This window comes from Xiphias gladius, chromosome 21 (assembly GCF_016859285.1).
Source record: "Xiphias gladius isolate SHS-SW01 ecotype Sanya breed wild chromosome 21, ASM1685928v1, whole genome shotgun sequence".
In the NCBI taxonomy this organism is placed as follows: domain Eukaryota; kingdom Metazoa; phylum Chordata; class Actinopteri; order Istiophoriformes; family Xiphiidae; genus Xiphias; species Xiphias gladius.
This window is the reverse complement of record NC_053420.1, coordinates 9,915,474-9,943,043: the sequence shown is the minus strand read 5'-3', so window position 1 is coordinate 9,943,043 and position 27,570 is coordinate 9,915,474. Positions and strand designations below refer to the sequence as shown.

The window sequence follows — 27,570 nt, the reverse complement described above, 5'->3', positions numbered from 1 at the left end:
ATCTGAAACTATCACGCTTTGTGAGGTCAAGGGGACCTGCAGATTCGGGCAATAATTCTCCTTCTTCTATTCATGATTAAATAAGCGTCAATAAAAAGTTACAAAACATCTTTTGGTATAATTTATTAAGAGAGTAGCACTTACAAACTAAAGAACTAAATATTGCTAAATCCTGATGGTGCGCAGATGTATGGGACATCAGCTTTTTTTTTACATGAGCCTTGCCCACTTCAAACCCATGAAAGGAGCTCAGAGAAAAAAAAGAAAGACAGAAATGTGAAAACAACAAAACTGTCAAACTTAAGCAGAAATAGGATCCCGTAACTAATAGTAAAAGGCAGATTGAGAAAAATACGTTTACAGGGCCTTTAAAGGGAAAATAACAACATTAAATCCTCATTGGGAACTAGAGATTAAACATTTATTACAAGCCTGATTGGATCCATTCAGAGTTTTTTCCACATGGTAGTAAATAAGGTAATATACTGTTGCATAGTTATGTTGTTTGAATGGAGCCAGCGGCCCTCTTTCCTGCTGAGTGAGTTGTTGACTGGTCTTCTGCTGGTTGACTCTGCTGCGTATGTTTCCCGGTTACAGCCCATGGGGAACCTTGGGAGGTGCGTCACTTGTTTCTCCAAAAAATGTTCTGCAAAGTTAACAAAAAAAAAACAACATCTTGGTGAGTAGAGGCAGTGGCGGGAAAAGTATTCAGATCATTTATTTCAGTAAAAGTTTCAACGCCACAGTATAAAAATATTCCATTACAAGTAAAAGTCCTGCATTCAAAATGTTACGTAAGTAAAGGTGCAGTAAAGGATTATCAGCAAAAGGTACCTGAAGTACCTTAGTAGATCAAATTGATTGATGTATCAACCAGATGACTAGATTGGGCTAATTGTAACTGCTCCATATACTGCTTGGTATTTTGATGCAAAACAATATATTTTATAAACTGATCCATATAAACTGACTTTTGTCTAAAAAAAAAAAATCTTCATCTCAAAAGTAACTAGTTACCGAAGCTGCTGAATAAATGTAATGGAGTAAAAATACAAGATTTCTCTCAGATATGTAGTAGAGTAAAAGTTAAAAGTAGCAAGTAGACCAAGAAAAAATATTAAAGAAATTTACTACCCAAATAGTGTTTGGTTTGGATTGCGTCCATGTTCCTTGTTTTAAAGGTACAGAAGCAAAATGTACCAAAATTAAAAATACACATCATGCATGAGAAAATGTAGTATTGGATTATTATTACTACGCATCTTGATGTTTTAGCTAGTTTAGGTGGATAGTTTATTCTTTGACAAAACGGAAAACGTAAACGGATCTCATGTTTTGTATGTAAAATGTTTTCCGAAGCACTGCAGATAAATGAAGTGGAGTCAGAAGTACAATATTTTAATCTATAAATGTAATGGAGTGGTTGTGTAAAGGGGCAGATACTGGGAATACTCAAGTAAAATGCAGGTAGCTCAAAACAGTACCGTGAGTACAGTATATAGGTAACGGTACCATTAGTTCCATTCCACCACTGTAAACTGTCCACTGCTGCCTTTGTAGTCTCGATTTCTGTCTGATTTGCTCTACTCACGAACACTGCAAACTTTTAAAATTCATGGAATACATTAATGATATATTCAAAAATATATCATACACATGTTAAAAACTGCATTAGAGGAACTGTGTTCATTTGTAGATGCTAACCAGCTCTGAGTGAAACTACAGCAGCCTCAAAAAAGACAAAAGAGCTCCATCATCACCTCTTACAGTCTCAAAAAAAAAAAAAAAAGTCGTGGTATTGTATTGTTTTCTTCTCTTAAACAGAGCAATGCAATATTTCAGGGTTCCAGAGTTAAAACAAAAACAAAAACAAGTAAATAGAAATCCAGTTTGACCTAAAGGCTACTGATTTGGTCTCATCTTGCCTGTAGAAATGGAAATTAATGTCAAAATGGAAGAAAATAAATATTTTTCAGACAATACAAATGTAGCCTTACTGCCTCCAAGTGGCACCAGAGTAAACTGGCCGGGATATTTTGTTCAGTCATCAGGTTTATGCGACTTCTCATACATTTATCTTCGAACAGAGAGCAAACACCTAAACAAACAAACCCCCTTCAGAGCAGTCATAGCGCTGAGCCAAGATGACTGCTATAATGTCTGTTCAAGTGTACATGCTCACATAGACGTCACATGCAGCCTGATGCGGTACATGTGCGACACAACACACCTCACATACTAATAAGATATTCGCTCACTTTTGTATCTGCAAATTTTTAACGAGACACTTTATTTTGAAAAGAACAAATCACTGACAATCACTGACTATTTTTATTTTATCTGTATTTATTGATGATAGTTTGGGCTTGTTTGTATCAAATTCATACCCCTCTGAAACTCCGGGTGCCCATGTACAGTGTCGAAAGAAGTATTCAGATTCTAGCAATACTGCAGTGTCGAAATACTCCACTACAAGTGAAAGCCCAGAATTCAAAAGCTTGAGTATAAGTACATAACTTTTATCAGCAAAATCTTCTTAAACCATCAAAAGTGTGAGTGCTCATAAGACAGAAAAAATGTTCCTGTGAATGTCATATTATTACATAATATAAAAGTGGGTTATTATGAATGTGTAAGTATTTAAATGTTGTAGCTGTTCGAGTTGGAGCTAATTTGGGCAAACTCAATCTATAACAAAATCAAAATCATATTTTATAAGTGGATTACATATTTTGTGTAAACAAATTTCACTACTAGTAAAGTATCAAGTAACTATAGCTGTCAAATAAAGGTACTGGAAGTACAATATTAACCTCTGAAATGTGGCATAGAATGGAAATACTCAAGTAAAGCACAAGTGCCTAAGAGCAAGTTGAATACTTCAAAGTTGCAGTTTGTTGTAAAAGCAACTGAGTTAAGCTAACTGAACTTGAGACAAAACGTTCAATAAACTGAAGCTATTAAGTTGAATCAACAGCTGTTCAGTGACACTGACAATTGTTGGTCAGATTTGTTTTCCAACTACGTTTTCTAAGATTTCTGAAAAACTGCAGGGTTACGTTTGCCTTTGTTGGTTGAGAAAAAATTCTCCTTCTTTTAAGATCAGTAAATAAAAATGCATTATCGCAAAGCTGCAAACAGGGCAGTTTTTCTTAGCTCACGGAAAGTTGATGTTTTACAGACACGTGGTCTTCACAGGACAACGGCGCTATAAACATATGATGATCTTATAGAACATGATGCATTGCTGTACATTAAGATAACCAACAGTATATAAAGCGGTTACAATTCATGCAACTTTAAATGAGCACAGCAGCAAATGCAACACACAGCATAATATATAACAGTAAAACACTGAAGGAAACCGTTTTTCTGCATAGTTCTTACTTTAAATTTTGATGCTTTAAGTAAATTTCAATTTCACACACAATAGATGAGTAAAAGCATGAGGATCAGCAATGAGCAGTAACGGCCATGCACACCCTAAAATGAAAGTGAAAATGTCACATCTGTAATGTTGAGGATAAAATGTATCACTTTTCAAATCAGTGGAAAAATGTAGCCAGAAACCAATCACCAAGTATCTTGATGTTCCAAGTATCCCTCATATTTCTAACAAGATGAAAACCAGCAATAGCCTCAAAACCAGGATATCAGGGTGCATGCAAACATACTCAGTGAGCCCCGCAAGTCTGGCACCTGGATAAAGGAGCTATAAGCAAAGCAGACCATGCCAATTTTCAAACAGGACCAATCTCATTTTTAAGCAAACAAAAACTTTTGGCATGGAAGATACTATTAAATCACATGAAGATTCTTCACATCGCGCCTTTAAATACGCAGCAACTACACTATGCTCATTAAAGTTACCACCCAACCCAACATTATGAGCTACAAAATTTGGAATTTCCCGCAGGCCCTTTGCACATCATAAAATACGTTTCTGTTTCTTTTAAGACTAAAATACCTTTTTTTTTTTTTTTTTTTTTTAAATCTTGTATTTCACCTGAGGTTATGAGAGTCAAGTCCCCGTGTAATGTTCTGTAAATGTTTATCTGTCTCTGATGTTTGGTGACCTCATCCAAACCCTCATGATTCTTTCCGACACTTCTGTTTGTAAAATTTAAAAATAATATTAAAAATAAAAGTAAAATTTAAACAAAAAAAAAGACTAAAATACCAATAAGAGCCTGTATGATATTAGTTTCTGCAGCCTCTGTGTAATGTCCCTGTGAGCCGTGAAACGTAAAAAGACAAATTTTGTCCTGTCAAATTCACAATCAGGGCAGCTGCACTCTGTTTACACCACTTACATTATTGATACTGCATCATCTGTCGCTGCTCAGTGGTGGGAGAAGTACTGAGATCATCTGCTTGAGAATCTATACCACCGTAAAAATATCCCAAGGACGAGAAAAATCTTTTATCCAGAAGTAGAAGTCCAAAAATATTATCAGCGAAATGTACTAGGATCAAGTAAAAGTAGGCTACACATTTATGGATTATAATTTTTGATACATTACAGTGTAAGCCGTATTCTGATGTGGTAACTGGTCCAAGGTCGAGCTGGTAATGCAGAACTACTTTATACCGTTGGGTGTTTAATCTCGGACTGTGCTATTGTGTTATTACAAAATCATAATATATTTTGCAAGTAAAATCTGAATCTGCAAAGTAACCAGTAACTGTAGCTAAATGTAATGTAAAACTCTACTTGAGTACAGTATTCGAGTAAATGTGCTTTAATTACTTTGCTTTGATATTTACTACAGTAAAATGTACATATATATTACAGATATTTTGAATGACTCCTAAGCATGTACTGTAAATACTTTGAATGCAATACCGTAGAAACTATTGATCGGCACGCAGGGAAGTGCTGCAGCGTTTCTTAAATAAATGGTGCCCTCTACTGTTTATCATTTACACTCATCGACTCTGTCTGTACACAGTGCTTGCCTTCCGGGGCCCGCATCTATCAAACTGCTAAAAGTTAACATTTTGGACTTAAGTGAAAATTGAAAGTACAAATGCTTCATTTGTACTCATAAACTTTAGAATAAAAAAAAAACAAAAAAAACGATCAACTTCATTTGACTTAACAACGCTCTTACATTTGAGGGAGCTCCAGAGGTTAAATTGGTTAGGAGTAGATCCTCCATGGGAGCAGGACAGAAACAGAGCAGAGCACGCCCCTGTTTTCTGTCGAATAAGAATAATTATTATTACATCATTTTGCATTAGCTGAAGCAATTTAATTGGGAATAGAGTAGTTTTAGTCTGTCATTTGCATTTGGACATTTGATAGGATGTTACACCACTTTTTCTTGGCATTTATCAGGAATTATTATAAGAATAATTATGCATTATATCTATAGCCAATCATTCTCTAAGCATACATGTAATTGAACATGCATCACTTGCTTGTTGCTCTTAGAGGTTATTTTTTACATTTGGTTGTAAGTAGGAGTCACTGGATAAACGTGTCATATTGCTCACACTCAGCGATGAACTCTTTTACTCTGAAATTTCTTAATGTACAGCATATTCTTAAATGTAATTCTTAGAAGTTTGATAAATTCGGGCGCTAATTGAAACAGAAACACCATGCTACGTGTCAAAATGAGAGCCTTGTCTTGAGTTTCCCAAGGAACACAGCAATCTATTAAGCTATCTGAGGACAAACTGATTTTATGAAACCACTGTCTTTACCAGAAACCATAATTTCTTGTTATGGATAGTGTGTACAGCCACACACAAGGTATTTGGCTTAATATCTCCAAACCAAAAACATCAGCGTTTTGTTATTTTTCACTTTCTGTGGCAGATAGTGATGGGCTTTTTTTTTCAATGAATACATTTTGACAAATCACAGTAGGAAAAACACGTTAATTAATGAAATTCATGTTACATCGGCTCGTTTGGCAGATGCTTTCATAGAAAGCAACTTACACTTGATGCAATTTAGAGTTCGGTGCTTTGCCAAAGCACAATATAGCACAGACATTAACTACAAATCACTTGAAGCACAGTTCATAACAAGATCTGTCGATTATCCAGAGTTTTTCCAGTGGAGCCACAGACTTGCTTTGATACGACAAAGCTTACAGTGAAACAATAAGCTGCTATTCAGGCCCTAGTGAGGATTGAACTCACGACCCCTGGTTTACAAGACCAGTGCTCTAACCACTGAGCTATAGAGCCTCAGGTGGAAAATGTTCACTCATGTGAGAAATTCACTTGCACGGTCACTTTCAGGGTCTGGGTATTGTAGGTGCTGGCCCACTGCCTCGTAATACTTACTGTTAATGTTGTTAGTAAAATCTGTGTTTTTCCTAGTGTAACAAGCAAAAATGGCTGCTATGAAAAAGGCTGATTGTAAAGCAGATGCAACCATAACCAATAGCATTACAAATCCATATGCAAAATTTTCTACCCATTGGTATTACAGTGCACTCACTATATATCATATAAAATTTGCCGGCAAAGTGAGAGATTCATTCAAACTGAAAACACTTATTAAAATTTTCACTTACTTCTTACTTTATGTGGCAGATCATGAGAGGCTTTTTAATGAAGCCATTTCAATGTCTTGCCCAAGGGAACAGGTATTAAACTATCACAGTTAACTCTGCCCTATGTGCTGGAAGCTCAGGCCATAGTGAGGATTGAACTCACGACCCCTGATTTACAAGACCAGTGCTCTAACCACTGAGCTATAGAGCCACAACTACATTTTGTCCGTTGATTGACATCTCTTTGACCTTATTTTCTCCGACCTTAGTTTTGTTGCATCCAGAGTTACACCTTTATCGTACTTTTTGGTTCTTCCGTAATTACAGCACAGCTCAACCAAACTTCAACCTGAGCAGAGCTCTTCTCTGCCACGACACTTGGAAACACCTGTGTGGCTGTACAGGGCCTCTAAAAGGCTGCAATCGGCGCATGTCAGCATTGGACAGGGGATCATGAGCTAAAGCAAAACACACAGCCAGGTGAAAGAATGGCTTTATTTGTTGCATGTCTTTTGAGTGAAAAACAGTTGAATATTCTCATCATCATTTGTGAAATAAAATCACTATAGTTGAAACTACTTTTTATTTTAAAAAATGCACACATTACAATAATCAACAGTTGGTGAAGCTTGAGCCAGTAAACCAAAAAGCAGCCTGTCATGTTTGAAACCAATGAGTAGCTCTTCCAAACAGTACAAGTAAAAGCTTCTTAAAAATACTTTTTTCTGTGGTTCTGCGGTTTGGTTTCAGTCAAGTGCTAGAGGAATAGGAACATTACGGTGGCTGATCAGGGTTCTTTCAGAACTACAAGTGTTTTTCCATTCTTAAAACTCGAACATTGGCCAGCCTTACAACCCACAGGGGAGCCTCTGTTTCGGTGTGTGAGAGGACGTGACAGAACCCCAGTTTCTCGTACAGGGCCACAGCGGCCGTCTGGGTGGAGCTGGTCTCCAGCACCACCTTGGAGAAGCCTCGTTCCTTACAGAAGTCGACCACGGTCTGAGCCAACCTGAAGCCCAGGCCCATCCGTCTGGACAGTGGTGAGATGATCATTCGGAACAGTTCCCCGTACCTTTCTTTCCCATTTTGTCTGGCCATCACAGCCACCATACCCATGATCTTCACCGTCCCATCAACCTCAGCCTGCGCCACCAAGAAACAGTCATCCGGCCGGCTCAGATAGTTCCCAGGGATGTCCTGCATGTCCGTCCGGAGTCTCTCCCTGACGTAGCCGGCATATAGCTCGTGACAGCAGTAGTAGACTAGGCCCACCCAGACCCCCGGTAGCACCACGGCCCCTAACACAGAGCAGAGGAGGTAGCCAGCAACACACAGAGCCAGGGCGATGGCGAGGTAGAGAGGGCTGGTCATGGCGTTGTGAAAACATGGACTGATGTGCTCCCGGATGCCGATGCTGAACAGAGTGAGCACTGCGTCCTTGTCTGAGGGACGGTACCGGCGGATCACCAGCTGCATGACCAGAAGGGACTGAAGGGAGATCCAAAAAAAAAGAAAAAAAGAAAAATCATGTGAAATTTTTGTTGCACTTAAGGTAAATACCCAAGTATAAGCCATTTAAGGCTGCAAGTAATTATTTTCATTGTCAGTTTCTCTTCTGATTATTTTCTCATTTAATCGTTTTGCCTGTGAAATATAATTAAATATAATGATTTATAGAATTTAAGTATTTTGATGATCATCTATCGTGATCACTAAATATTGTCAAAATTATGTTACCCAAATGATAGTCACTGACCCCTGTGCTAATAGTATTCATTTGTCTTTGTGTGTGATGGTTTGGCCATCACACACAAAGACCATTTTGCACACAGTTTTCATACATATGCACATCATGAAATCAGACACATTTACCTATCGATATTGCGATACTGATTTCAGCCACATCCCAGATACATCGTATACAAAAGTAGTCATATCATGACCGCAGCCATTTTTAAACTGTTCACCTCAATCCTCACAGGGACACTCGCAATGGTTGCGTGATTACAATGGCCAGACAAATTACATAGTTGTGTACTTAGAACTGAATAAATAAAAATATATATTTGAAATGAGGTGAAGTCATTGCGGGCTCACAAACTCACTAACGTGCAACATTTAACATTTAATGAGTAGGATCTGCATACGGAAACAGCTTGAGTGTACTAATGTAGTAGATGTTTAAGAATTAGTGTGTGCACACAGATACTGCAACAATTTGATCATTTATAGCTCATTTAGGTCAATTGTCAAGCAAAAATACAAAACATTTCCAAGTTCGAGATTCTCAAACGTGAAGATTTGCTGCTTTTCTCTCAGCGTTATATCACTGTAAGTTGAATATCTTTGGGTTTGGGACAGACCAAACTTTATGAAGATCTCACATCTGGTTTGGAAAAGTGGAAGGAGCATTTTTTATACTATTTTCTGATTTATTTTTACTTGCGCGATTATTCTGCTTTCAGCTTTTAACTACATGTAACTGATCCACTGCTAGTGTTACCATTAGAAAGGGGGATTAAGGGATAGGATCAGTTCGTTGACAGCGTCTCCTGTTATCGACAGTCTTCAATACAGGGTTTCTGCAGGGTTTACACCCGGTTAAACTTTGACTTTTAAGACCCTTTTACTACCAGACAGAATGCGATTTAATACCTGTTTCAAGGTCACAAGGACCAAAGGGTGAAGGCTATCAGTGAAAACCAGCAGGGATGATACGACTTGGTAACATTTACCGAGTGCATGAAATTTAATCATTGATGTTAGAGAGTGTTAGCGGGCGTTGGTGTTACATTTTTCCCCCCACTACTTCGCAACTTTATATCACAATAATTCCTAATAATGTTATGAATGAATCATTAAACACGACCTGGATAAGCATCGGAAAACGGATGGAAGGATGAAGAAATTACTTAAACTCCACGCATGAATTTTTATAAACTGGATTTTCCAGCCAGTTTTGGCCAAAATCACATACAAAAACATTTTCTAAGTAACATTACTTCCCACGGGACGCTAGTAAAAAAAATTAACTAAGATCTTCGTAAATTAAATATAAGTTGTTTTTTTTTAAAATGCCTACCTTTGTTTTGTTTTTTGTTTTTTTTGTAGTAAACTGACATCAATGCTTTAAGACCATAAGACCGGCAGACACTCTGAGGCTGCGGCGGTCACGTCTTCGTATCATAACCGGATACCAGTAGACATCACGATTTCATCACAGGTACGTACTCCCGGCCCGTCGGTTCAGGTGACATTACAGCGGAAACCCGACGTGAGCTTTAACTTCAGCGTCGACTTCGGTACGGGCCCTGAAACGAGCCAGCTCGCGTGCGCCGCGGACCTGTCCGTAGCGGGGCGCTAATCAAGATTTTTTTTTTTTTTTTTTGTCTGCTAGCTACGTTATAAAATCACATTTTAACGAAAACTTACGCTTTGTTAAATTACTCAGACAACTTGTAAAAAAAAAAAAAAAAAAAAAAAAATAAAAAAGGTCCTTGTCGACGAGCAGCACGGTCCAACTACGGCGGCTCAGATGAACTCTGCGCATGAGGAGAAACGCCGTGCACCTGTTTGAAAGTTAAAGTTAACGCCACAACGAGCCGATCTTTAAAGGGGGGGGGGGGGTCTCCGTTTTATTGTTGTGCCGGGTCGAAGTGCAGGGAAACAGTGGTTCAAGGTAAAGCCACTCGCAGAGTCTGTGCGACGACGGTAGTGATTCACGGAGGGAAAGGACCACTTTTTCGACTGCGCTGAACGAGCCACCGAGGTTCAGCGCGCAGTTGTTGCCGAAATCCTAGTCCTCCCCCCCCCCCCCGACCTGTGACACCGGATGCAGTCGTAACCCAATTAATAACGTCGGTGATGGGGGCCTGGCTCTTCTTAGTGAGCCAGACCATTGGGCTCAGCTCTTTCATTCGGTACCACTTCTGGCTTTTTATAATTCAGCCAAATTCAGCAACGTTTTTACTTCTGAATGGTATGTGTGCACATGCATCGCTTAAATTACTCGGTGTAATTATACGAAACCTTCTAATTTCCAGAATATCATTATTTTGACATTATTATTATTGGGATAAAAACATTAACATAAACCCATCAAACATTATCACACGTGAACATTTTATTTATATTGAACATTGTAAATTAGCATTTCGCTACAAACACTAAACACAGTGAATCTGGTCATTGTGCACAAATGTATGTTACAATTCAAATGTTACTGTGATGTCCATATCAAATAAACTATCCAAGAAACAAACCATTCTGTGCTGAGTAGACCATCAGCCCCCACTCCCTCTTTTAACCCTCCCTCTTTTAACCTTAAGACATGAACTTTGCCTGTTATCACATGATTGGTAATGGCACAGCACGCACATCGACACAACATTCGGTCAGTGCATCGAGTGAAAAAGATCATGCTATTATTCTGAATTGTATTAGATGACAAAAAAAAAAAGAAATTGGCTCTCAGACAAGAGCCGGCTCCCATCGATCACATAAAGAAGCCTTCTCATAGAGCCGATTCGTTGCGATCGACACATCACTAATAAACATATAGAATGATTCTCCCGCAGCGTTATCTTGGGTTGGACGTAAATTAGTTATTTATTCATAAACATACAGGGTTTAATGCAGAAAGTAACAGTATTTTGCAACTGCAGTGGTATGCATAGGTGGGGGGAGGGCATGAGGGAGGCCCCTTTGGCTTTGTGTGCTAAGTGCCCTTCATGAATGGTAAAAATGGTAATTCAAGCAGTTCTTCTTACCCCCATGGCTTGCGGTCTGTTTCAAGAAGGAATGACCGATAACAATTTGAAATAAACTACACTTAAAGATATCAACTAATCCTGATTCCAGACCTCTGAATCACAGCACATCTCAGATTTGTTCAGCGATTCATGTGTGACTGGTGTTTGGCTCGGTGGTGGCTACTTCAGCCCACTGGAGAAATGATTAACCGACCAGAGTTTTGCAGGTGGGATTAAGAATGGGGACGTGTCTTCCTACCTATAGTTATGTCTGGGAAAAGTAGGAACATGCAGTGGCCTTTATACGTGGTAAAAACAATGGGGTCGCAACTACTTTGGATGGATACAAGGCCAGAATACACAATTTTACAACTGGCGTTATGTGCTATTCCACATTTTCCATACAGAGCAATTGGGGACTATGTTGATTAATAAACTTGCTAGCTTTTCTAAAATTGACACCTTCTACCTTAGGCCACAAACTTATCAATCACCCCTTGTACATGTTACAGAAATTCTCACTTCCTGGGAAGGCTTGAAACTACGTCTTTAATAGAATGCATTTTGGGAAGTACACGTTTGCCAATTTACTCAGAGTCAGATGAGAGTATTGATCATCTTGTGCATCTAATACAGAGATAATACATTATACAGAGAGTATTTATAGCCCGGCATAGCTAAAAGACTGACAGCAGGGGAAACTACACAAAACAGTTTATGGAAGATAGGAAGAAAATACTCAATATATTCATATACAAAACAAAATACAAACAAAAGAGCTTTGCAGAGATTTTAAAAGTGAAAAAAGAAAGGGCTCAACTATCACGGAGCCTCCCACAAACCTATAAAAATACAGTGTGTCTGATAACATAACTGATAAACTTCAGAAAAAATAGGACCTTCAACTGACTTTCTAAAATAAAACATGAGACAGCTAAATACACAATGATGAGTCAAAGAAATGCTGTATTAATGTTTGTATTCAACAATTTGCCTTGATAGTTATGAGTCAAAGACGGGATTGTTAAGAACAAAGAAGCACTCAAACAAGGAAAACTCGCCTTCACCCATTGTTGGCCACACTGCTAATGTTACTGATGAAATTGTTGTCTGTCGTCTGGCTTGACTGAGATCCTTGATTTTCCTCTCCACATGCAATATACTGTCTCCAGATCTTCAGGTATGCAGTCCTGATCTTTTGTATTTTGAACGCATAAACAACTGGGTTTACAGCTGAGTTAGCATGAGAAAGCAGGATGCCCACATAGAAAGCTATGTCTGGTACAACTTTCACGCCACTAAAGTAAGCAATGCAGTTCATTATATGGAGGGGGAGCCAGGACAGGGCAAAGAGGGCCAATACCAGGGACAGAGATCCTGCCAGTTCTTTCTCTTTCCTCAGGTAGTTCTGAGAGTGTTTCTGGGCACCGTTGCCTGGTTTCCCTCTAAGGTTTCTTCGAATGGTACAGAATACAAAGCCATACAATACAATCATAATCAACAGAGGTGTCAAAGCGCAGAGAAAAAAGTTGAAGTAAACCAGGTATGACATGGGGATCACGGTTACAAAATGGCAGACAATGGTAGAGTTGATGGAATTAGACAAGGTTTCGTGGTTGTACCATCCAAGCATTGGAGCAAAGCTTAGTGGTATTGCAACAAACCAACATGCTGCTACCACAAACCATGAATGTCTCCGTGTTACAGTCCTTTTGTACCTGGAGAGAAAAGCAGTAATTACTGGTATCATCAACAGTTACTTATGTATTTGTGTTACTGACAGTGTCACAAAATAAATAATTCAAAATATAGATAGATAGATACAGTGGGGTCCAATATATCTATATCTATCTATCTATCTATCTATTTATCTATCTAGGTAGATAGATAAAAATCAGTTAGTGTAACTTTAAAATGTACTTTTATCTCAGTAAGCATTAGTATGTCTGAATAATCATACCTGTGAGGGATATACACCCGGAGGTAGCGGTCAACTGCGATAGCCACCAGGGACAAAACTGAGACCAAGGTCAACAGGATGAGCAAACAGCTGATGAAGAGACAACAGTGAAATGAAGTCTTCACTCGTCCGTCCACCACCACAGCCAACGGTATGGCTATACAGCCAACCAGAAAGTCAGCGACAGCCAGAGAGACGATAAGGCAGAAGGTGGGCAGTTGAATGCTTTTATTGGTCCACAGAGCCAAAATAACCAACATATTGCCCAAAAAGCAGCTAACAGCAATGATCACCTCCAACAAAGTGTAGATCACTTCACCCACAATCATCGTGCTTCCAATCTGGCTAATGTTTGAGGGTTACTGGTGTAACGTTTCTGCATGTCTTAGTATGAATATGCCGTGCTCTTGTGAAACCTTTGAGGAAGTCCTCAGCCTTTTAGCAGTTTTTTAATACTATATATATATTCATTCTAGGTGTCTGAAAAAAAAAAATCTAACCTATAGGCTTTCGCAGTGCTTTTTAAGAGTTACTCATAAACAAGAGGAAGCCTCAAAACCACATCCTTAATGAAAAATCTAGCCCCAAAAAAACTCACTTGCACTGACAGTAGTTGGACCAGCACAGCTAATGCTTTGTTTATGCAGCTCAGGTGCTGCCTTGCAAATTCTGGCACCTTTTTTGGCTTGACATTGCATTTCCGCTCAATAAGGCTACCTCATATGCAAGCTCTGTCGGTGGAGACAAAGTTCATATCAAGACAAACTTCATGTATATTGAATATTAGTTTCCAATAAAGTACTTTTTAAAGGCTTCATAATAGTTTATCAGTTATAATAACGCTTTATAGATGATTTAAATGCTATTCCTAAGAACAGCGACACTTGCTCTGTATTTTTAGGTAGATTTTTCATTCAACAAGAAGACCTCACAAATGGTTGTTTGACCACTTACAGTCTTTAAATATGTTTCATAGCATCTGGACCTGAATCCATTTATTAATGATTTATTAACATCTATGACTGCAGACTGTATGGACTGCAAAAAGCACCACTAATTACTTATAGCACATTTCACAGCCTGTAAAGTGGGTATAGCAAACGTGTTAACAAACAACTGCTTATTTACACATACAACAGTTAAAGACCAACATTATCGTTCATTTCGAGTTGTTTCTGGCCGCTTGACCAATGTCAGTCAAATATTCACTCTCTTTTTGCTGTATTTCGTTCTCTACCAATTCCTGATGGAAATATTTACAGTAGGAGAAAACTACATGTTATTTATTGCTAAGACATTGTTGGGTGAACTACCTACTTATGTCTCCTGCTTTTCTACATATCATACCAGAAACTATAGCACTAGATCTTCAACTCGATTCCTTTTAAATATCCCCAGGGTATGAGCTGCAAAATAGCATTACCTTAGAAGCACTTCCTTCTTTGAATACTGTTAAAGGTCTTTTACAAACCACCCTAAAGAAAACTTGTCGCTGTTTTACATAATAATCAACTCATATCACTGGTATGGCCTGTATGACTCTTCTTTTACCATTTCCCTTATGTTGCTTTTATGTAGTGCATGTGTTCTAGCGTGAAATTGTTTTTTTTAAAATATGAAACTGCTTTGTGCTGCCGTCTTGACCAGGACTCCCTGGAAGAAGAGCTCTTGTATCTCATTGGGACCTTCCTGGCAAAATAAAGGATACATAAATAAGTAAGTAAATATCTAACTGTGTTGCTGCTTTATCCTCCACTGTCTTCACCAGCTACTCACTAATTTCATGTCTGCCATTTGGTAATGAGCAGGTAGTGTATATTCTATTTATCAGAACGTTCTCACTGAAAACAGTTACCCTGTGCAGCTGAAAAGGGTGCCATGAGAGAGATGAAAGTGAACTGAACCAGGCAAAGCTGTTGAAAGTTAATTCTCCTCTGACCTCTCTCATCAACAAGGCCTTTCTGTCCACAGAACTGCTGCTCAATGGATTTTTTCGTTTTGTTTTTCTCACCATTCTTAGTAAACAGGTGTAAATAGTCTGGAGACTGTTGTGTGTGAAAATCCCAGGAGATCAGCAGTTTCAGAAATATTCAAACCCGCCTGTCTGGCACCTAGAAACGTGCCATGGTTAAAGTCACTCAGATAATATTTTTTATGTCCACTCTAATGTTTGATGTGAACATTAACTGGAGCTCCCAACCTGCATGATCAGGATTTTATGCACTGCACTGCTGCCACATGATTGGCTGATTGGATAATTGCATGCATACGCAGGTGTACAGGTGTTCCTGCTAAAGTGCTAAAGTTAGTGTATAGTGGAATTGCTGTCTTTGGTGAGTGTATTACTTCATATTATTTAGGTCTGCATATATGGAGAAATATGTAGCTTATGTTTCAGAGTTAGAAATATTCATTCGGTTCAGAATGAGAGGGAATTATCTGATTATGCTAACCTAACTGATGCTTTTCACTCATTTAGTATTCCATATTCCACTGTAAACAGTTCATATATTAGCATGCTAACCGTAGCTTTGTCATTTTGTTCAGTTATCCACACAACTGTTACACCTGGCAGCAAGGTGGATGTAAATATTTACTAACAACAAATCTTTATTTAAGAACTAGTTCGGGAGGTGCCCCCCATTTCAATTTAGTCACGTGTAAAACACTTACGAAACACTCACGTTAGAACTAGGCTAGGTTGAAATTACAGTTGGTGAAATGGCTCCCAGTTCTCATTTGCCATTCCTCAATAAAAGTGAGGGCATTTTCTCAGTTTGGTGGTGGAAAGTTTACAAAAACAAATCTCTTGTCCTGTGGCCTGTCTGACAAGGCAGGGTTAGAGTTTAAACCCATTCAACTTTGGGGTAAAAACCTAGCTGTAAATCTAGCTCTTCAATCTCACTAAGAATGGTCAAATTTACACTGAGCCCAGTTTTGTTCAGGCGCACACATCAAAACATATGAAAAAAAGCACTTCCAACAACTAACTGTGAAAATGGGGGGGGGGGGACAGAGTCAAAAATTTTCACCATTCCTACAGATACCCAGTCATGACAAAAGGAAATACAGTAAATGTAGAATCAGTGAACAACTCTGGTTATAAAAAATGACTTCTACAGAAGGTAAATAGTTTTAAGTAGTGACAGGAGTTATTATGAGGAGACCTTGCTGGGGAGGAATGATGGTGGAGGTGGAATTGTGTTTTCAAATCTCTTCATACAATCAATCAAAAAAAACCCCAAAACTGCATAATTGTGTCTTCACAGAAAAAGTGCCATTAAAAACAAAAATGCAATCCTCACTGATTTCTAGCCATGCTAGCAACGTGGCTGTAGGGATGACAATGTCAGTCTGTTAATTGGTCAGTTGAGCACTTTGGTCAAGACTGAAATATGTTAACATCTATCAGATGGATTGCCATAAAATTTTGTACAGACATTCATGGTCCTCAGAGAATTAATCATACAGACTTTTGTGCTGCATTGTTAAGCACACTGAGTTTACCTGTAATGTTAGTGATCGCCTGACCTTTTTTTTTCTTTTTTCTGTCATCCACTGAAATACGGTATTTCAGCATCTACAAAATGGACTGGCACCAAATTTTATAAACACATTTGTGGTTCCCAGACGATGTATGACTTTATGGATGACGGTGTATATCTGATTTTTCCTCTAGCGACACCATGAGGCTGACATTTGTGGTCCTGATTGTCGACACCTGTTGGATGAATAGCTTTGAAATTTGGTACATACATTCATGCCCCAAAACATACAAAAAACCCCAAAACAAACAAAAAAAACAAATCATACATTTTATACTAGCAGGAAATAATACAACAGTGTCGGCATCACTTAAACCAAATAAGCCAATTAAACTTCCCAGAGGCAGAGCTAATGTAGTTCAGTGATTTTATGTATACAAAATGGAACAAAGGCTTATGGGATGGTGAGGCAGGCAAGGGTCAAAAACCAGAGAAAGCAATCCAAACAGGCAAACAAATTTGGAAATTCGCAGGCTGGAATCCAACACACACACACACACACACACACACACACACACACACACACACACACACACAAACACACACAAACACACACAAACACACACACACACACACACACACACACACACACACACACACACACACACACACACACACACACACACACAACATACAATATGTATCATTCTGGCAAGGAAGGAGGTTAACTGGTATATGTATGCAGGTGGGGGAGAGCTCAGGTGATTGCAGAGCTGATGAGAAGTGGGAACAGGTGTGTGTGGGGGGGGGGGGGCAGTCAGGTCATAGAAAGAGGGAAAGTTTGATGACATCTGGTGGACAGCTGGAGGAAGGCAGGGGAAGAAGAAGGGAACAACACGGCCTTGGAGTATGAGCAGCTGAGAATATGAAGAGAAGACATAACAGCTGATGTTTACTCCTGAAAATGTATTTCGTTTATGCATCTGAGCTGTAAGTCAAGCTAACTTTACCTGAAAACCCCTGGAAGGGATTCTGAGTGATTTCTCAAGACAGACCGTTATTGGATAGTTGTTAGACATGCAACTGTCATTGACTTCTGGATGTCCCTTTTACTCCCATTTTGGGAACTTTGTTGCATAGCAGTTTGTTTGATGAGCAAACATTAGGTTTTAGTGGCATAACACACAAGGTTAACATTAGGTGTAATGTAATCTGCACTGTACCCACCCAGACATGGGGTGGGTAGATATGGCCCAAAAAATAATAGGTCAGCGATATCAATATAAGAAAGACCTGAAAGAGACAAAGAGGCATCAGAGCCATGATGAAGACTCTGTTTGTTGCTGTTGTTGTGCAGGATCTCACCTCAGTGTTAGTTATAAATTTGGAAGGAGACGTACATCTGGACCTTTGTCCCCTGGCCTCAGCAGCTTCTCACAGGCCAGCGTAAAATATAGTGTGTGTGAATGAGTGTGTGTTAAACTGATACAGTATATACTGTAGTCATTCCAAGACCTGTTTAACAGGTAGGAGAAAGACTCTCACTGCTGCTGAACTGAAAGAGTTTGAGACACAGACACATTGTCAATTCTGGTCCAAACCGCATGTCCTACTCTCAGATCACGGTGAGACTTGAAAAAAAAAAAAAGGTACACTATAGTATGCAATATTAATTGTGATGTATGTTAGAGAATGTGATCTAAAATTGGGTTATTTAAATTTAATCATTATTCTTCGAATTTTCTTTTGTGCTCCCTGCACAGAATATGAAAACTGCAGTGCACAAGTCGGCGACGAATACATTGATACTGATACGTCAGGATCATCGGACATGATTTATCAAATACTGAAAAACATGTATACATTGCCGCTCAACAGAACTTTTTTTTGTTTTAAATGAAACTGTAATCAGCTATACTCGATTCAACTGATCGCAAATATACCTATGGACATTTTAATACAATTCCTATAAATTAAAACTATAATTGTGTTTTCATTACACACTTATATGTGACATGATCTGGAATTAGGAACCACTAAATGAAGCCTATAAATGAAACCTTTTTTCAGTAAATATTTAAACAAGCAGGGAATAAAGTCAAGACTGAATCACTGCACTCAGCATGGACTCATCAGACTTTTAAAACCACACCTTCTCTTACATCTGAGTAAACACTATTGCCCCCTTCTCTCAGTAAGATGTATGTGTATGAATATAATGTATCTTCTAACAATTCCTCTTAAATGCTGGTTGTACATTAACTCCACATAAAACCACTGAAGAAATGCTCATTAACTACTAGATGTTACAGTCATTAACCCTTATATCTTATTACAGTACATACGTTTACCTTATGTAGTAAAGTTGTAAAGCGAAAGGTGGGCTACATGCAGTATGCATCACATGTTTTACATAGCTTGAAGTTTTTCTCAAAATGTTAAAATGTTGAGCCATGGCAGAGTAGCATTGTGCTTCAGTCGGTTTAGCTGTTAGGGATGTCCCTTAGGGAGGTGGCAGCCCTTAGATACTGTAAACGATCATGGTGATCAGTGCTTGCTTGCTTCACATCATTTTCAGAAAGGTAGCTGGCACCTAATTTGTCAGTAGTTGAGTGAAAATGACTGGTAGACTAATTAAACTAATTAATAGTTACAATGTCAGATGACACTTTGCTGCAGTTAGCCATTTTAGCATACAAAATCATTATATCAGTGAATATAATGCCAAGTTTACTGAGGTTAAGTTTTCTCCAACTGACCTTGGTAAAAACTGTTGATTTTTTGTAGACCATAAATGTAGGCCTGGATCATGGAAATAACATTTGAAATAAATTTAAATCACAATGCTGCTTTAGGTTTATGAAAAGATATTGGTTTGGGTTAAAATAAGTACCTCCTTAAGGCAAGAGGGCCTTCACCTCCATGGTTACAATAATAAACATACGGTTAAGGTTGTGGTTTATGGTCATGGATAAAAGAAATAAGACGGAAACGATTAGCGGGCTCCCATGTCTGAGTCCTGTGTTTTATGGACCCATCCATCCATCTCAACCTCTTCCTAATTCAGATTTTGTCGCTCTTGCTCCTGTCATAATCACTACAGCCATTAGAGGTCACTTAAGAATAAAATGTAACTATGGGTCGTAATAAGCTACTTGCACAGATGACCTATGGGCTGTACACACCAGGGGGCATAGATGTTTTTTGTAAGAGCGAGCAATGACCAAATGATTGTTTTCAGACTGACATCTCGATTGGAAAGACTGCAGTTTTTAAATTACAAAAACAGTGTCTTAACAAGCTGTACGAAGTGTAAGTTTTAGTAGATGACTGTTGATTTTCCTTATTCTATGCTATATTTACATATGGACAAAGAGGGTTTTGTTGACAAAGAAGCGCCACTTTGACAAGATAGAGTGGACTATGTCTTCATGCTGCATGAAAAGACCAACAGCAGCTAATTTTTGCCCCAGGCCACACTGATATTTTAATCTTGCCATTGTAGTATAGTGGTTTGCAACAGGAAAGAGTATCATGCAAATAATTTTCAGTTTTGAGCAAAAAAAAACACTGCATTGTGCTTCAGTAGGTTTAGCTGTTAGGGATGTCCCTTAGGGAGGTGGCAGCCCTTAGATACTGTAAACGATCTTGGTGATCAGTGCTTGCTTGCTTCACATCATTTTCAGAAAGGTAGCTGGCACCTAATTTGTCAGTAGTTGAGTAAAAATGACTGGTAGACTAATTAAACTAATTAATAGTTTACAATGTCAGATGACACTTTGCTGCAGTTAGCCATTTTAGCATACAAAGCTAGCCGTTATCAGTGAATATAATGCCAAGTTTACTGAGGTTAAGTTTTCTCCAACTGACCTTGGTAAAAACTGTTGATTTTTTTGTAGACCATAAATGTAGGCCTGGATCATGGAAATAACATTTGAAATAAATTTAAATCACAATGCTGTTCAGAAAATTTGAAATTACATTGTAACAGCTGCTACTGAGCAATATGTCTACCAGCACCCCTGCCAAGAAAGCACTATTTAAGAAGCTTGGGAGTTTTATTGCTCATTGACAATCTTTGAGCATTAGTATAAGATAGTGAAAAGATTTATTTAATATTATATTTATTTTATTCCTCTTCTTTTCTTTTCCAACGTTTGAAATAAACAATAAGTGAAATGTGACAACCTTTTGCAATGCAGACAGAAAAAGCAAAGTTGAATGTGGAGCAGCATGTACAGTACACACACTGTGCCAGGATTTAAACCATTTACTGTTGCAGCTGTGCAGCAACTCAGCTTCCTCCCGAGACGTCAGATGAAGACGTTCAGACTTTCAGATTTGGTACTTTGATCTTAGAAATTTCTCTGATCAAATATGTACTCTGTCTCCAAATGAACTCCACAAAATTTGGTAAATTGGGACCCTGGACTTCGCACTTGTTTTTGCATTACTACTGTTGTTGGTACACCTCTTTGTTGTAATCAAAGAGATGGAAAAAAATGTGTGTTGAGCTGCATTTAGGCTAAAGGGTTTTGGATCAGGATGTGTTTAATAATTAATCAAAGTTAAAGTTGCGGTAAAAGTGAAGGTAGTGAATGAAAGATGTTAAGAATATTCCTAAAATTATAATAACATATTTCTGTATATTTCCATTCATATTCTTTCCTAAAGCATGGTTTTTAAAGATTGAGAGGAAACAAAATCTGTCGCATGTATGTTTGGGATGTTTGCTAACTGAATGACACAGTGCTAGTTAGTTAGCACTAACTAATATTCTTATTATTTCAGAGTTGGTAAACAGACTTAGGACCTTTTCACAACAGATATTTTGAATTGGTTAACACTGTGGTTACCACTACTACTAATACTACTGCTGCTAATGGTTTCACTTATAGCCACAGTTTCCTGCTATGACAAGCCCAAATATACACAGTGAGACGAGTGACCATATTAATCCACATGCATATTATTATTGACATAAATTGGATAAAATATCAGAAACAGCTCTCAATATAGCACTGTATAGCTTAACTGCACAAACAAGGCCTCTGAACACACAAATGACATGAACAACTCTCTGACACAACAAACAATAACTTTTGTGAAGAAGGTTATACAGTTATTGCAGAGCTGTGATATTGGATTGTAAATAAGTGGAGAGAAGTACGCTGTGGACAGACGTTCTTGGTGTCACAGTCCTTTATAATAGTAATCATACTACAAGGCAAAAAGAGACTGTATAGAAAAAGCTTAAAAATATTAGTTTTAAAATTATGTGCTACAGCCATGTTATGTCATGGTTGCTGGTGAGAAGCACGGTTGTTATCGGAAGGTCGCTGGTTTGATCCCTGACAAGCTCCGTTTCAGGGTCCTGGTATTGTGCATGCTGGCTCACTGACACACTGTCATTACAGTTACTGGGACACTTGAATAGAGCTTAGCTATCGATAATGTTATGTTTATGTCTCTTTCCACACGCTTTGTATATGCAATACTGGAAGAAGATGTATGTTTTGTAAAATAGGGGTGGCTTGTAATCCCAACTGGGTTGGGTGTCAATATATTTGACCCAACCTATTTGGGATTACAACCAAATGGGTTTGGTCAAATATATTGACATGAAACAGAAATTCAAAATATATGTATGTAAGTATGTTATCAGTAACACCTGTGCTTTGTCAACTTTGACAGGTCAAAATGTCTAATGTGGAAATGGCCAATTAGGATGGGGAATGTGAAAAAACGGCACTTGCCCCTCCCTCATTATCACTCCTGAGTAGCCTTTGAGACCCCAGCTGTTCCAGCTGAGCTGATCATTGGTTGTACTGGGCAGCTTGAGAGCATTAGGATGAGATCTACAGTTCATATAATTTAATGTTTCATTCAAGGGTCCACCTCTACAGCCTCGTTCTACAACTCTTTTTGTTTGTTTGTTTTTTTGCTCAAAACTGAAACTTATTTGCATGATACCGTTTAATGTTGCAAACCACTATACTACAATGGCAAGATTAAAATGTTAGTGTGGCCTGAGGAAAAAATTAGCTGCTTGGCACCTATATACCCTCCCATTCCTCCCACTTTCTGTGCAGTTTTTAGAGTTTTTCTAGGCTGGACTATTACTTGGCCCCAGGTTTACTGTGAGGTAATTTACTACTCATGGCATAATTTTTGAAAGCTTACTGACTTTACAGCATTTTTTCACAAGTGCCTAAAACTTTTGCACAGTACTGTAGGCTACTGTACATTTAGGTCACAGAGGTAATATTATATTAGATGATAGGTGATATTAGAAGAGTCTTTAAGGATTATGAAAATACCTCGAGAATAATGGTAAGTGTTTTTAAACCACCCTCTGGGTTTTTCAAACACCGCCTGTTAATTATCTATTGGAGAAAGATAATTAACTGGTGTCATGTCTGCTAATACATGAGAGGCACGAAACATAGCCGGATTAAACTCCTGTAGGGTCCTGGGGCAAACTAAAAATGGCAGTTTCCTTACTTGCCCAGACACATAGAAACGAACAGAACTCTAGAGCTGAAAGGATCATTTTATTAATTGATTAGTCAATAGCCGGAAAATGAACTGGCTTGATTAATTGATTGATTGTTTTAACTACTTTTTAAAGCAAAAATGCCAAAAATTGACAGCTTCTCAGATGTGAATTTTTGCTAGTTTCTGTTTTCTATGATAGCAAACTGAACATCTTTGGGTTTTTGAGTGTTGCTCTGACAATACCAGACATTTTAATATCTTTTCTAGAGGTTTTCTAAGCATTCATTTCTCAACACATGGAAAAAAAAGGGAATTGGATAAAAACACAAATTTACAACAAATAAGCACAACGTTAACTAAAAAAAATCAGGACTTAAAACTAGATTTTGACACAGAGTCCCTCTACAAGAACAGAACCACAATGTGGAGGATGGTTGACCCATCATAGCTGATACTGTACTTCCGCGATGCACATTTGTAACAAATTTATGATTAATGAAAATATGTAGACCCACATGATATGGAGTAAACCTGGTGCTTTTGGGGCCCCTGGGCAGTTTGGTCATCCAGCCCCTCGGCACAAACTGGAGCTTGCCATAGCCCCTTGATGTCTGGGCCGGGAAGTTGTAAGATTTACTACCTCCGACTTTGTATGGTTGGTCATCCAGGTCTGACAGCAGCCGGTTGCTTTTTGTCAGAATTTGTTGTACTTTCCTTTAACAACCGCCCTGCACTCATTGCTTTGGAAAACTGAAATTGTTGTTGCATCAACATAACTTTAACTTAGTAGCTAATAAACTGCATCCCGGTGAGCGGCCGACAGCTAATCTTTAGCTTATTCTGTGGTTTCCTAGCAACGCCGACTCAGAAATGTAGAGGGCTGCTTTGAATGCCACAATTAAAAAAATATATACATAAAATAAGTATGAATTAAAATAGTCAGCAAATGCATTTTTCACGCATTAGCGTTGAGTATCATAAAGCGTCACCAGCGATTAATAAAGTGTGTTTACCTTGTCTTTAAAACGGCGCCACTAACAGCGGGCGATCGGCTTTAGGACCCAGCTACGCGGCAGCCAGCAGACACCGGTTGATGAGATGGTCCACTCGGCGTTACACATCTAATTACCCGACAAAGAGCGGTTGTTTGCCCCGGACAGTCGGAGCTAAACTTACCGGGCGGTGGAGGCGGAATACCATAGCAAGAGAAGCGAGAGCATTTTTCGCCGTCCTTGTCCGTCCGCGTCAACCCGCACCGTGGCAAGAAGACCCGTCGCTTGTCTCTCCGGCGACAATCATGAGCCAGAGGTTCACCGTCTCCAAGAGCGACGGCGACCGGCGCCCCTCCGACATCCAGGGGGAGGTGAACCAGCTGTTTGAGGGAGACGAACCCCCGACCAGCAGCGAAGTGGACGGGGAGGACGCTGCAGGCACCGAGGTGGTGGTGGTGCTGAAAGGTAGGGAGACCCTCACGCTGGCTTCATTCATCCTAACGCTGTTTGTTAGCTATAGGCTATATGCTAGCAGTCCTGATGCTTGACTGCTGTTCAGTGTCCCCACATTGTCTATGGACAGATGTGTGTGACTTGAATTTTTAGTAGCCTCATAGGGCACGGCCTGGCTAATAACCGAGGATTTTCACAGCCTACGAATTTCCCTTTTTTTGGTACAATATTTGTATTGTAACAGTTGCATTCCACAAAATGTTGGAAGTTGCATGCCTGTCCGTGTCTACGTTGACAAGCAAAAACGGGGTATGTTTTGCTTCGATTTCATATGGTCTGTTAATGTTGTATGACTCAGACATGTTGCTCCTACTATTGCATGCGTTCAAACGTATTGTCATCATCAGTGGTTGCTCTGAAGGGCATCATTTAATTTCATTATGACCCCTCACTTGTCAGAGAGTAGCCTATATGCTCTTCATCTCTCCATCTGAAGAAGCTAACTTTTTTTGACCTGATCCATAGGCTTTATACTTTATTATATTCAAGCAGTCAAGATATTATCCTCTAGACATGCTTTGAAACCACAGCATCTGAACAGCAAAACGACTCACTTCCCTGGTGTTTAAAAAGGAGATGTCAATGTCAAGTACGTCTCAGTCTTGTGGCTTGGCTCAGACATACAGTTCTAGCAAAAGATTTTGTAAGGTGATAACTTGCAAAGTGTGTTATCTGGCTCTTTTGTGACAGAGTTTAGTGCATATTTAGTTCATGAAACACAGGACAAGGGGGTGAATAAAAATATAGTCGGTCAAACCTCTGTATTTTCAGCCCTAAAGTTAAGCTATGTCAATTTCCTCCAGTAGTCCCAGCCCTGTCTCCTGGGAACCAGTGCCATTGTGGCTCAATCGTGTCACCACGTCACCTGATTTTGAAATAATCAAGGTCCTGTCAGTCACTGTCTGAAATGAATGCAGCAGTGCAGAACAAGTGGTGGCTGAAATTCCCACTGGGCCAAGAATGGAAGCCTTTACTATTACCAGTGATTAGCATTAGAAAAAGTGCAGTCATTCAGGGCCAGTCAAGTGCAAATAAAGATTTATCTGCAAGTGAATCGATACATTTCAGTGATTAACTTATGAAGGCAGCTATATTAACGACATTTCAGCTTAACTGGCCTGCCTCTCTAGATTCCCATAAATCTCAATATTGCAACTCTAGATTAGCTGCCTCTTAGTTTCTGTGCTTTGCTCTGAAGTCAGCCAAGTACTATAACCTTAGTTAGGCATTCAGTTTAATGCTGTAAATATGCTAGCAGTTGGAACGACAGACATTTTTATTATCTTTTAGGTCTATTTCTGAAGTAACATCAAGTTACCCCTCAGTCGTTACACTTTACGGCATATACTTACTTGTCTTGATATCATTCCTGCTGTGCCAAGGTTGAGTAGTGCTGACAAATTTCTGCTGTTTAACAAGAAAGCCGTTTAGTTGAGGAATGAAAGATGTTAATTACCCGTCCAGCTCGACCTGTCATTGCTACAGGTAGATAGAGAAACCCTTGGAGGTTCAAAGCAAGCCACCATCTCCTTGTGTGCAGGTGAATTAACATGTAAATGCCCCCTCAGCATTTTTCCACGCGAATGCCCCAAGATGTATCAGTGATTCATCTGGACAGAGAGATGCCTTCGTGGGTTGGTAGGAACAAATCTAACAATCTCCTTGTGTTCCCCTTAAGAGATGGGGAGTGTTGTATTGAAGGACTTCCCCTCATATATGCCATGCTCTTGCTGAGCTGCAGCCTTGTGGAGACTGGTGTCTCTGCATCCACTTTGCTGGTTGCCATGGTGACGCAGTACATTTTCAGGAGAGTTGTCTCGCAAATGGTCTTGCAGTGATGTGGAAACAGTTCAGATCGAGCAAGTAACATCATGAAATCAGTTTCTTGATGGCATGGTGTGACATTTTCTCTTTCCTGTTTTTGTCCTTTGTGGCTTGAAATTTTTGTTATAGAACAAAAAGATAAACCATAATGAACATCAAATTTGTGCACCATATGTGTGAAAGTAATAAGAAATGTCTTATTGATACTGTAAATTTGATAGAGGTGCATATCAGGGCTGTGCCTAGCAAATATTTTCATTATGAATTAAACTGTTGATAATTTTCTGTCAGTAAAATGTTAGACAATAGTGAAAAATGTCCATCACAATTTCCCTGAGCTGAAGGTGACATTTTCAGATGGCTTGTTTAGTGTGACAATGGCCTAAAATGCAAGGGTATTCAAATTTACTATCATACAAGACAAATAGAAGCAGAAAATCTTCACATTTGAGAAGCTTTATACTCGAAAGGGTATGTTGAGGGTGTGTTTGCGTACAGGTCTGAATCTGTCAATGCCATTGTTGGCATTTTCCTGCCGCGTAATAATTCCACTGTCTACCAAAGCACCCTTCAGAATTGTTCTTAGTTTAGCTGGTGTACAAGAGCAATATCCAAATTCTTCCCCCTTGGCCTGGACCCGTGATCCTGTTTCTATTGATCCATAGGGAGGTGCGATCTCTCAGTCGGCTCAGCCAGCCAGTGCGGTTGATGGCTGGCTGCAGAAGATCCTCGTCTGGCTGCCAAGTGCCCTCTCTGCCCTTGACATTGCAGCGATTTAGAGAGATATCTTCCTTCGATCGCCTGGGCTCAGTGGAATGGGCTGTGGAGGGGTTCAGGATTGGCTGGGTGTTACATCCCCAGCAGCTGGCAGAGTAGGGGAGGCTTAAAAACTTGAATGTCATTCAGAAATCTCACATTTCCAGTAAAGACTTTTTTTAATCACAGCTGACGTGCTGATATACAACATTGCTTGTAATTCAGAAAAATGCTCTTTCCTTGGACAAACTGCGATGCCCTGCTTTGGAGAGAATA

General features: G+C 39.1%; 3 protein-coding genes and 2 non-coding genes across 10 annotated transcripts in view; 1 reads left to right on the top strand and 4 right to left on the bottom strand.

The window, feature by feature from the left end:
- Nucleotides 1–6,131: 6,131 nt before the first annotated feature.
- On the bottom strand, nucleotides 6,132–6,204 carry trnat-ugu. Its single transcript has one exon. It is a non-coding gene; the product is annotated as a tRNA-Thr (tRNA).
- Nucleotides 6,205–6,653: 449 nt separating this feature from the next.
- trnat-ugu lies at nucleotides 6,654–6,726 on the bottom strand. Its single transcript has one exon. It is a non-coding gene; the product is annotated as a tRNA-Thr (tRNA).
- A 358-nt stretch (nucleotides 6,727–7,084) lies between these two features.
- nat8l2 (N-acetyltransferase 8-like 2) lies at nucleotides 7,085–10,358 on the bottom strand. 2 transcript variants are annotated; one of them, XM_040115728.1, is made up of 2 exons: nucleotides 9,948–10,358; nucleotides 7,085–8,003 (listed from the first exon to the last, which is right to left on the bottom strand). In XM_040115728.1, exon 2 carries the CDS (start codon nucleotides 7,989–7,991, stop codon nucleotides 7,320–7,322), a length of 672 nt encoding a protein of 223 aa, XP_039971662.1. In that variant the 5' UTR covers nucleotides 7,992–8,003; nucleotides 9,948–10,358; the 3' UTR covers nucleotides 7,085–7,319. The 2 variants fall into 2 exon arrangements, with proteins under 2 accessions (XP_039971662.1, XP_039971661.1); XM_040115727.1 differs by lacking the exon at nucleotides 9,948–10,358 and adding an exon at nucleotides 9,598–9,878.
- Nucleotides 10,359–11,433: 1,075 nt separating this feature from the next.
- Nucleotides 11,434–16,918, bottom strand: LOC120782935 (adenosine receptor A1-like). 3 transcript variants are annotated; one of them, XM_040115507.1, is made up of 4 exons: nucleotides 16,734–16,918; nucleotides 16,532–16,558; nucleotides 13,227–13,383; nucleotides 11,434–12,984 (listed from the first exon to the last, which is right to left on the bottom strand). In XM_040115507.1, exons 1-4 carry the CDS (start codon nucleotides 16,804–16,806, stop codon nucleotides 12,330–12,332), a joined length of 912 nt encoding a protein of 303 aa, XP_039971441.1. In that variant the 5' UTR covers nucleotides 16,807–16,918; the 3' UTR covers nucleotides 11,434–12,329. The 3 variants fall into 3 exon arrangements, with proteins under 3 accessions (XP_039971441.1, XP_039971442.1, XP_039971444.1); XM_040115508.1 differs by lacking the exon at nucleotides 16,532–16,558; XM_040115510.1 differs by lacking the exons at nucleotides 16,532–16,558; nucleotides 16,734–16,918 and having other exon boundaries at nucleotides 13,227–13,570.
- The window catches only part of slc12a5a (solute carrier family 12 member 5a), a 171,164-nt gene continuing 158,467 nt past the window's right edge, over nucleotides 14,874–27,570 (top strand). Inside the window, exons 1-2 of one of the 3 annotated variants that reach the window (XM_040115505.1) lie at nucleotides 14,874–14,942; nucleotides 24,251–24,666. In XM_040115505.1, the coding sequence (XP_039971439.1) occupies nucleotides 24,303–24,666 (364 nt within the window). In that variant the 5' untranslated portion in view covers nucleotides 14,874–14,942; nucleotides 24,251–24,302. Of the gene's footprint in view, nucleotides 14,943–15,537; nucleotides 15,560–23,833; nucleotides 23,878–24,250; nucleotides 24,667–27,570 lie in introns of those variants that run through there. The other 2 variants (XM_040115503.1, XM_040115502.1) reach the window with 2 other exon arrangements.

Coding starts and splice junctions, on each gene's coding strand:
- nat8l2 (XM_040115728.1), bottom strand. CDS start 7,991: ATGCAGCTGGTGATCCGCCGGTACCGTCCCTCAGACAAGGACGCAGTG.
- LOC120782935 (XM_040115510.1), bottom strand. CDS start 13,555: ATGATTGTGGGTGAAGTGATCTACACTTTGTTGGAGGTGATCATTGCT. Junction 12,985..13,226: donor CGGGTGTATATCCCTCACAG/GTATGATTATTC, acceptor TTTTCTCTCCAG/GTACAAAAGGACTGTAACAC.